The following is a 9,750-nucleotide window of genomic DNA, read 5'->3' as shown; positions in this document are numbered from 1 at the left end:
TTCGGTCTCTGCTGTGAGAAGGACCGACTGCACGTACGGAGCTCTCCACCGTTGCATCCAACAGTAAGTCGTTCTAACTTATTACAATGAACTAACATGTAATGATAATTAGTCTTGACAGTCTCTTGTTCGCGCTGTAAAGTTGGTTGTGTTTTTTCAGTTTGGTTTCTCCGTGTATGTGACTTTCTTGCGCTGTTGAAACGGGAAGTTAACGCGACATCATTAAATAAATAATGCTGTCGGAATGACCATATCAATACAGTGGATATGACGTTACATGACCATATCAATACTGTGGATATTACGTTACATACACGCTGTGAAGGAACGGTAAACTCTAAACAGGGAGTCACGGAGTTTCTCTTATTGACTCCCGTCACTTCACTAAACGCGCACTTCTCCTCGGTTAACGTGACTGATGAAGTTTTACTTAACATATCACGTATATTAACTGCTCCACATGTATTACACTCAACTAATAAAGGTGTAATTATAGATTAAACGACCAGCAGCATATTAAAACATAGTAAGTAATTGTAACTTTTACTTTTATTTATTTTTTAATGCAGGACCACCATGTGGTGGTATTAATATTTCTATTTTACTGAAGTAGAAGTTCTGTATACTTTCTCCACCACTGTTAAAACAGAGAACAGCAGAATGTGATACGGTGTATATATAAAAGTATACTCATAGTCTGATGCAGGTATTTTTGGGATGGTCACAAGGGAATGGAGATCCTTTCTTGATAAGACACTTCACACTTAATTGTTACTTGAGTCACATGACTGTGGGGGGGTGGGGGGGGGGGTGTTAATTCACCTCCATGTACACAGGAGATGGGTGGGGGGAGTTCACCTCCATGTACTTTTCCACAAGATGTTCAGGGCACAGGAGATGGGGGTAGCCTGCCTGCCTGCCTGCCACTGACATGTAAATAGTGTGCCTCAACAAAGGACTTAAGGTTCAGAAACTATATTGTTTGGAAACAATGCCTGTCTATAGCGTATTAATATACTTACTAATATACTCTACTCTTTTCATAACAGGAGAGATGAGCAGACATGTGTTTTACCCTGGGAGAATGGCTGTTTCATTCCTTCCGCTGGCTTCTGGAGAATGACATTTGATACACCATCTACCTCATCAGGAACCAGCAAAGAGAGGAAGCTGCAGGAGTGTTCATGGCAGCGGGCACAACAAGGACAGCCTCCTGTCCTTTCTCAACTATTCCTCATGTTTGGAGGAATCCAGTCTCTCCTCAACTATGAGGAACACAAGCCAGTTGTGACAGCAGCAGCATCGGAGGATGACCAGCTGGTGGGTTTTGGGACTCGTGCCTACAGCACCTGGCGAGAGGTCTGGGAGAGCAGGAGAGGCTATGCATCCTTCATCCTGAAGAAGAAGAACTGCACTGCAGGCACAAAGATGCATAAGCTACAACTCTACCTGAAGAAGAAGCTGCAGCCACCCACTGTCTCCCCTCTGATGTCACACGCCTCACCTGTGATGTCACACGCCTCACATGCTCCTGCTGAAGCCATTGGTGAGTCTGGTGTCTTGTCAAAGATCTACATGCAAGTCATACAAGCACAAATGCAAGAAGATATTTCTTTCTTTCTTTCTAACTTGTTTGTTTGCATCACAGTGATGGATGAAGATGAAGAGCTGGAGAGGATGATGCTGAGCATCTCTCCTTCAAAGCAACATGTGCAGAGCTGTGAGTAAACATGTGTTCTCTTTTATTTATTTGTTTCCCCTCCCTGAAGATTCACAATCGTTTACAGTTCAGACCATTTGCTATTAATCCTGTATTCTATTCAGCATATTTGATATTGTTTTGTGTGTGTTTTATAGCTGTTTCTGCATCTTCGTCATCCTCCTCATCTGCCAGACGACGAGAAAGAGGTCTTTAACCCAGAGCACCGTGCCGCCGACCGACACAACTGGGACCATGAATTCTTATCCCACATGAAGCATGACTCGTCTCGTGTCGACCGTGTTCTGGTCGTGTTTGTCTTTTGGTGTTCCACCTGTTGTCCTAGTGACTATGAATTGACGCCGGTCCTGATGAGGGTACGTATCCGTCTTTCTTTTCTGATGTGCATGAAGAGAACCTGCTGTGATACTAACACCTGCTTGCATGTGTTTGCTGTGTGTTTGAAGTCAAGGTGCTTCCCCTGCCTAGGTGACATAGTGATGACTGGCTCCTGAATATTAACCCATTGCAACATGAACACATGTGTATGAATGAAATATACTCTGTACGTAATCATGTTACAAACAGTCTGATTGATTGGATTTGGCTGAACAAAGCAGGTGAAGTAAAGATACTTTCTGCCTTTACTAACAGCAGTTTTTGTGTACTGTCAAAGTATAAATAACAAACAAAGGTTTTTCCGTTGCAGTACCATCTGCTACACAGGCAGCACCAGCCAAGGCTCAGGGTCCACCAGTAGATGGTAAATGGATCAACATTGTGCACATTCACTGAAACATGATCTGTCCTGAGTCCACTGTGCTCATCTTAGTTCTAAACCATGAATTGATTCTTGTTGTTTGATCCTTCTCTCTTGCAGCTCCTGCATCTCCATCTGTGAAGAGACCTGAGCCCGTTCCCCAGGAGCTCGTGTGTCTGATGCCAGAAGCAGCACGTCATCCTTTAACAGAGCCGACTGTCACACTTCCTGGTGTGTAGTACTTTACCTTTAGTTGCATCCTACACATATACACATGTAGTGTACATCAAAGCCGTTGTTTATTCTTTAAAAACGTTATGGTTGTATACTAGATACTGCTGCAGCTCGCTGAGTTTCACCAACTACAGCGTAGATGTCATGTTACATTCTGGCTTCATCTTGTCAACAATAATAATAACATGTTCAATGTTCTCTTCAGTGTCAGAGGAGCTCCTGATTTCTCCCGAGACGTCTGCAGAGCCCGGTCAACTGCCAACTCCACAGAGAGGGCAAAGTCAGTATTTTAATGCTTTTATTTTATTTAGTTGTGTACATTTTAAAAAGATGAAATAAAGTCACACCTAAAATCATTCTCATTTCTCTTTTACTACGTCTTTATTCTCATCTGACCAGGTGAGCCATTCCCCAGGCCAATAGCCGTCCCCACCGGTCCTCCTCCACAGCTTCCTGGCTACGACCATGACGTCAGCCAGTGGAACTGTTCACAGCAGCAGAGGATCTGGATAAAGACGGAGCTGGAAGCTATGGGTCTCTGGCCAGGATCCATTCCTGTGCGGAACCCCATGAAGATGTTGTCATTGTGGCGTTTCCCTCCCCAGCCGGAATTGATCGACAGCATCTCCGATCTTCCTTCCCCAAAGTACTTTCAGCTCCATCCCTTTTTCATATGGAAGCCAGAAAACGATAACCTCATGGGGAGAATGAGGAACAACGACACTCTGCCGTGTATGGGAGGTTGTGCCCGGCCTCAAGTTGCCTCTGCAGGTGTTGGGAGACCTCGTGTGGTTGTTGGTCTCACTGGACAGTATTACCTGCTCTCATCCAGGCTGTGCTGCAAGGTCTGCAAAAAGAAGTGGTACGCTGACAACCCACTGTGGCTGGAGAAGTTACCAAAGAGGTACACAAACCTCTTGCCAGCCAACCTGACCTACAAGAAGGCGATATGTAAATCTGTCATGGACGAGCGCAGGCGGACGGTAACTCCCCCGACATGACGAAGCAGGTAATGGAGGTGATGCACCTGAAATTTGAACGTGCTCACCTGGCCCACCTCCTCAGCTGCCAAAATGTCATGGATGGGGAGGCGGACACTATGACCAAAGAACCATCACTCAGTTCTTGCGTCAGGAAACCAAGCCGGCTCCTTCGAGTACAGTGATTCAGATGGCTGGAACGGATCGTTGTGTCTTCTCACTACCTGACTGACTGCTTGCTGCACGAGTACAAACAGCAGGAGAGGGCCATCAACACACTTTTGCAGGGTACCTTTGACAGGCTTCGCTCAGACCACACGCAAAATTGCAAGGAAGGTCACCTTCTCATCCGGCAGCATGTCCTCGTATGCAGTCATGAATGAAAACTGGATGATCCTTTCATGGGTGATGGTGCAGTCCGAGTCGGAGAAGTCCCTGCAGCCCTTGTACGAGGGACTGGCACAGCGCTACGGCACAGCAGGCATCGACAAGGCTCTATACCACTGGGTGGACAGGTACATTACAATCTATATATGTTTTAAATGGCTCAAACACAATTTATATTGCTTTTTGATATTTCCAGTTAAATAAATGAAGACATGCCATTCATTGAGCTGTTAATAATCGTCTTATTGTCATGACACTGGACTCCAAGTGGCGGTTCAGACGACTGCTGTAACATTCATGGCTGTGCTTCTTCTTTCAGGGATTGCTGTGCAGCATTCAAAGTGGCAGAATCCCATGCAGGAGAGCATCTGAACTGGGATTCTTGGCAAACAACTGATGCCATCGTTGCCCAGGCCACGTCTGGTAACCTGCTGAACACGTGTGCATCGCGGTCCCATTTCAATGGGAACTTGAGCATCAAGCTGGACTTGTTCCATTGCATGAGGAGGTTCCTGCGTGAGTGTGTGACGGAGCATCATGCACTCTATAGCTCTTTTGCTCAGTTCCTGTCTGCAGCCTTTTCTGTGGTGGATCAGGAAGACCTGCAGCAGCTTAAAGACGCCTATGCCTTCTGTGGGATTCAGCCTGCCAACCCAACCAAGCCACACATCAGGGAGCACTGCAGGACCAGGATCACAGAGCCCGAGGAGCTCGTCAAGCGAGTGGAGGGAGTGTTCCAGCAGTTTCACCTGGCCAGTGATCCAAATGGCGTTCCCCTCTTCAAGCCCTCTATGCTGAAGGTGTGGCGGATCCAGCGCGTGCACATCCTGCGAGGTTGCCTGAGTGATCCTGTGGTTGAAGGAGGGATTCTGTATCGGCGCGGAGGATCAGTGCAGCTGAATCACGTGCAGGGTGAAGGGGCCAGAGTTCCTGTGTGGATCCCCATCAGAGGCACATCCCAGCAGGAGGGATATCACTTCCACCAGGCTCAGTGGGTGACTGGAACACGAGTTTCCTGAGCTGTTTCAAGCTCAGGGGACTGGGGGCCGTGGAATTACCAGCGCCTGGTGGACTTGAAGCAGCCGGGCGTTCACCTCCCAGCCGTCTTTGATCCTGCATTGATGGCCCAGCTCAACGCAGCCTCCGAACGGGTGTTGGGACAGATGAAGTATCCAGCATTTCATCTCTCGAGCACCGACACTGGAGAGAAGTTTGGCCTGCAGTACGTTGAGCCTGGTTGCCGCCCAGTTCCTGTGGACTGGGACAAGCACAGGACCAAGTCGGACTCTGCCCCCCCCGGCCCTGAATCCACCTCCTCAAAGCAGCGTGCCTACTGTCCAGTCATCCTCACCCTTCATGGCACCACAGAAGCTGTTCCAGTTTCCACGCCCTGTGGATTCTGCTGCTGTCAAACCAGACGTGACTCCCGGGCCTCCGACAGATCCAGGTAACATCAAACACACAGGCATAGTAATGGACCAGACTTTAGTTAATAGGAACTGAATTTTAATCATATTCATTTTCAGGAGGTTTCCTTCTGTAGATCTGAATAACTTATTGTATCCTTTGTCTTTGTCTTAGAAACATGTCGGCCGTCTGCGCTGCTGTCTCGCCGACTGCCGCTGCACTGGACCTGTGAAGACAGGGGAGTGTTTGTGTTGGACCACAAGCGGTGGCCGGCCCCCATGAAGGCAACTATTGACAACCTGCTCAATAAACACCGTGGCATGAAGGACATGCTCAAGCTAGTGGACCAGGACTATGCTGCTCTAGTTCACAACTCTTGCACAGACCCAAACAGCATGCTCCACCCAACAACGAAACACCACATCTTACAATACATTAAACACCTCTGCAAATTACTGAACACCAGCTCGTCTTTAAACACCAGCCCCGAAAAACTGCAAGAGCGGCAGGAACTCTGGCACGCTCTGACAAAGGGCAGCGAGACGACCCGGGTGCCGGTTGTAACAATGCCTGTTGCAGTCGTGAACCCACCTCCACCTCGTCAGACCCTCACTAAAGCCTCTATTGAGCAAATTGTTCAAAATCTAATCGAAAAACAACAACAGCATCAGCAGCAACAACAACAACCAGTGGCTTCAAAGAAGCAGACAAAAACGTGCCTTTCCTGTGGTCAGCCAAAGTCCAGGTATGAGAATGATGGTTCCTCCATCCACTTCTTTTACCAGCAGGGCCCGTCAGATACTTTTACTGCTCCACTAAAGTGTTTAAAACTTATGGTGCTGAGGGTCTGACGAACCCAAAGATGCCATTTAATGACTTTGCAGGAACACAGTTCTTTCAGCAGGAACTGTCTGCCACGAAGAAAAGGGTGTTGGAGAGAGGCCAGCAGAAGAGGAAGAGGACTGAACCCCAGAACACTGGTCCAAGGTGTCGCTTCTGTGGGATGGGACTGAAGCCGGGCCCAAACAGTCCTCATATTCACACCGGGTTCCCGGGGGTAGCAGGGAAGTACGTTTATTGTCCTGCCAAAGTACTTTCCCTGTACAGAGACCAGGGCATGGAGAAGGAGATGACGTGGAGAGAGTTCCAGGCGTCTGCCTTCTATGAGACGGAAAAAAACAGATGGGCCGTTGCCAAGAGAAACTAAGAGAGATGGGCAGTGTTTTCTCATGTATATATCTTTTCTTATTTTAAGAATTACATTCTTTTATTATATAAATTATATTTGTTTTACTATTTTTATTGTTTGTGTGACCTTGCACTATGGGCTGTGTGTTCAATATTTCCTGTCCCTGTTGTGAATAAATATATTTCATGGACTAATGTCTACATGTGTCATTAATATGTGAATCATTATAGTGAACAGTCAAGACATATTTAATTTAAGTAATTGCAATTCAAATGTTTATGAGAAGAAAACTAATATGTTACATATAGGTTATAAATAAATAAGTCAAGTACTGATATAATCTGTCTGCCACTGGGATAAAGTGACACTCCAAAAATAGCAAAGTAGGAAACACTTTTCTTGATAAACAGCCCAACTGAGTCTCGAACCCGCGTCCAAACGTGGCTTTTCAGGACATTGGACAGCGTTGATAATACTGCAATTTCATTGGCTGTCACTGAGTTCCCACTATCCACGTCTTGCCAGCTGTGGCCAGCCGCGTATACCAGTAGGAGACTTTTCATGCTGGAGAGCCGAGAGGCGCTTCAATTCCCACCTTAACTAATTTAATAAGAGTATTTTTTATTTTTAAATTATCCAAAATGTGAGAAGACACCTACATTTAATCTCAATAATAAACTTTCTTTATTTGTTTAGCATGCATCACTTACTTAAAATTAAAGAATCGAAATAGAATCATTTATAGCCCTAAAGTAATAATGCAAATAATATTAAACTTTAAATATAATGCTTCAGATGTACTTTTATTAGGGCACAACATGTTTATTTTACACATGTTTATTGTATACATGATTAAGTATACAGCTGATCATATCTAAATATTGTATTATTTATTTTTCCATGTATTAATTCCACGAAAGTGAAGACAGTCAAAGGGATGATTTTAATATATTTTATTGAAAATACACAGCTGAATTCTAAAATGAACACAATTAAAATCCTCTCAAAGAATTAATGTAAAACAAATGAAATGAATAAAAAAGTATTACTCTAACTATATATATATGTGTGGTCACTTCGTATCCCCGGCTCTGCAGAAGAGGTGTGGGACACTGGCTTTGCATGTGCTTTGGAACAAAGTTTGAACAACAGATGTGAAAAACTAATTGTTAACAGCAGATGTTATCAATACATGATTAATATACACTCTATAACACCCTGCGAGGAGCACGACACACTTGGCCTCAACACGTTGGGCTCCTGATCTTCCCTCACAAGCTGAGGGGCGATGGCGAGCAGCTGAGGAGGGACCGGCAGCAGAGTCTTCGCTGTGGGATCGAAAGAAAAACAAAGAAACGACACGTATTGAGAACGACGTTCAGGATGGTGGAACGTGAGGAGCAAAACTAAATAATAACCTTTTACTGAAGCTTTAGCCACAAGGGAAACAGTCGCTGCAGCTGGTGACTTGGTCCCGTGGGCTGGAACAACAACTCTTTGTCATCTTCCTTACACAAAGTGTGTTAATGCTTCTCAGTGTATATTTACCTGCTGCTTTTTCAGACTTAAAATACCCTTTACTTTAATTCTAAGTTGCTATTTTGTTTGTCAGGTAACGCAGAGAAACAATAGCAATATATAGCACAACCTGTCAATCAAAGATGTGGCATGTATGAACGGTTTTTGTTCACATCCTGGAGGGACAGCCTAGAGAAAGCATGCAAAAAAAGGAAAACACTTACCATCATAGGCGACATGTTAAATCCTTCAGTTAGTAGGAGAGTAAGAACACATCAGAACAGGCCAGAACACGGCCACAATAACAAACTATTTCAAAGAATAGTAATAGCAGGGAGGACTCTGGTGAAAACCGAATCCTCCCTCCACACGGGTGGAGAACAACCTGTTGGTGAAGACACATCCGGGGCTCTGGAGACTGCTGCTGGGGGCCCTGAAAGCACAGGCGATGACATTAGATTGTTACCATGTACAGTACGATTTAAAAAAGCTCCGTTTGTTAGAGTAGATGTGTCGAACTTAGAGGGAGACAGATTCAACATCTCTCTCTCCAGCTCCTCCTCCATCACTGGGAGATGAAACATGAACACAAGGTGTGTGTGTGGTACATGGTCACTACAGAGCTGTATGTGTTAGCGAGCTGACCTAGAGTTCTAGATGTGGCTGCAGGGGGTGGGCCGTACTCCCCCATCACCTCGTGTCGGTCGGACACATCTCCTCCCCGCTGAAGGACCGCGGTCAGAGCATTGGTGCTCACATGATGCTGGAGCTGAGCAGGAGACTTGTCCTGAAGCGAGGGATCAGTTTTAATCCTCATGGCCTCATCGGAGGGATCCTGCCGCAGATGACCCGATGGGCCCTTTCTGAAGGACACCGTCTTCCTGCCTGGGAAGAAGTTGATGGTCTTCTTCATCATCTCCTGTGCACAGCAAAACACAACGCAGCGCATAGACAGAGTCCCTCACGTTAACAGTGATGAGCATTTGTAATAACTAGGTAACAGCTTCATTTATTACACAGATACAGGCAGACGGACAAAAAAAACAAAGTGTTTTCCACCTTATTATTCTTTATTCTGCTTGTCATAGAACTTGAACCCACCTTAAACGTGGGGAACTGTAGTAATTACCCATTCAAACTAATATTATTCATAAAGACAAGTCAATGAGTTCCTGTTGATGTTGACCACGTTACACACACAACAATATACATTAAATACGTCCCATTCAATACTAACCATGCGGTGCTAACAACACACAGTGTTACAATGCTAACCAACACAAGTAAAGTAAACTATAGAAGCAGTTGACCAACATATACAACTGAGAACCGTTCATTAAGTAACTTCATTGACAAAATGCGGCGTACTTACGTGTAACTGTTGGTCCGAAAAAGAACTGCGAAAAGATGCTGCGCGAGCCTCAGGTGTGTGTGTTCTGCTGCAGGTCGTCTCTCACTCAAAGGGGAACATACGGGTCTCTTTGCCTCGTGTCCAGGGGGGAAACAGCGCCCCCAAAATCCCACGTGTGGCCAAAGATATATCGCATCGGTAGTGATAAGCACTACCATAGAGAAT

General features: G+C 45.5%; 3 protein-coding genes across 3 annotated transcripts; all 3 read left to right on the top strand.

Annotated features, from left to right (window-relative positions):
* The first annotated feature begins 1,383 nt into the window (after positions 1-1,383).
* Positions 1,384-3,694, top strand: LOC130210152 (uncharacterized). Its single transcript, XM_056440142.1, has 7 exons — positions 1,384-1,546; positions 1,649-1,720; positions 1,858-2,076; positions 2,409-2,462; positions 2,580-2,690; positions 2,899-2,973; positions 3,093-3,694. The coding sequence occupies exons 5-7, from the start codon at positions 2,639-2,641 to the stop codon at positions 3,692-3,694; spliced, it is 729 nt and encodes a 242-aa protein (XP_056296117.1). The 5' UTR covers positions 1,384-1,546; positions 1,649-1,720; positions 1,858-2,076; positions 2,409-2,462; positions 2,580-2,638.
* Positions 3,695-3,993: 299 nt separating this feature from the next.
* Positions 3,994-5,089, top strand: LOC130209597 (uncharacterized). Its single transcript, XM_056439350.1, has 2 exons — positions 3,994-4,188; positions 4,380-5,089. Exons 1-2 carry the CDS (start codon positions 4,031-4,033, stop codon positions 5,077-5,079), a joined length of 858 nt encoding a protein of 285 aa, XP_056295325.1. The 5' UTR covers positions 3,994-4,030; the 3' UTR covers positions 5,080-5,089.
* Positions 5,090-5,181: 92 nt separating this feature from the next.
* Positions 5,182-6,433, top strand: LOC130210151 (uncharacterized). The gene is made up of 3 exons (XM_056440141.1): positions 5,182-5,479; positions 5,642-6,212; positions 6,352-6,433. Exons 1-3 carry the CDS (start codon positions 5,182-5,184, stop codon positions 6,431-6,433), a joined length of 951 nt encoding a protein of 316 aa, XP_056296116.1.
* The last annotated feature ends 3,317 nt before the right edge of the window (positions 6,434-9,750 follow it).

The sequence above is a fragment of the Pseudoliparis swirei genome, chromosome 19, assembly GCF_029220125.1.
Source record: "Pseudoliparis swirei isolate HS2019 ecotype Mariana Trench chromosome 19, NWPU_hadal_v1, whole genome shotgun sequence".
NCBI lineage: Eukaryota > Metazoa > Chordata > Actinopteri > Perciformes > Liparidae > Pseudoliparis > Pseudoliparis swirei.
The sequence above is the reverse complement of the archived record's forward strand: the minus strand, read 5'-3'. Positions and strand labels throughout refer to the sequence as shown.

Coding starts and splice junctions, on each gene's coding strand:
- LOC130210152 (XM_056440142.1), top strand. CDS start 2,639: ATGCCAGAAGCAGCACGTCATCCTTTAACAGAGCCGACTGTCACACTT. Junction 2,691..2,898: donor GCCGACTGTCACACTTCCTG/GTGTGTAGTACT, acceptor TGTTCTCTTCAG/TGTCAGAGGAGCTCCTGATT. Junction 2,974..3,092: donor AACTCCACAGAGAGGGCAAA/GTCAGTATTTTA, acceptor TCATCTGACCAG/GTGAGCCATTCCCCAGGCCA.
- LOC130209597 (XM_056439350.1), top strand. CDS start 4,031: ATGTCCTCGTATGCAGTCATGAATGAAAACTGGATGATCCTTTCATGG. Junction 4,189..4,379: donor CTATACCACTGGGTGGACAG/GTACATTACAAT, acceptor TTCTTCTTTCAG/GGATTGCTGTGCAGCATTCA.
- LOC130210151 (XM_056440141.1), top strand. CDS start 5,182: ATGGCCCAGCTCAACGCAGCCTCCGAACGGGTGTTGGGACAGATGAAG. Junction 5,480..5,641: donor CTGCTGCTGTCAAACCAGAC/GTGACTCCCGGG, acceptor TCTTTGTCTTAG/AAACATGTCGGCCGTCTGCG. Junction 6,213..6,351: donor TGTGGTCAGCCAAAGTCCAG/GTATGAGAATGA, acceptor ATGACTTTGCAG/GAACACAGTTCTTTCAGCAG.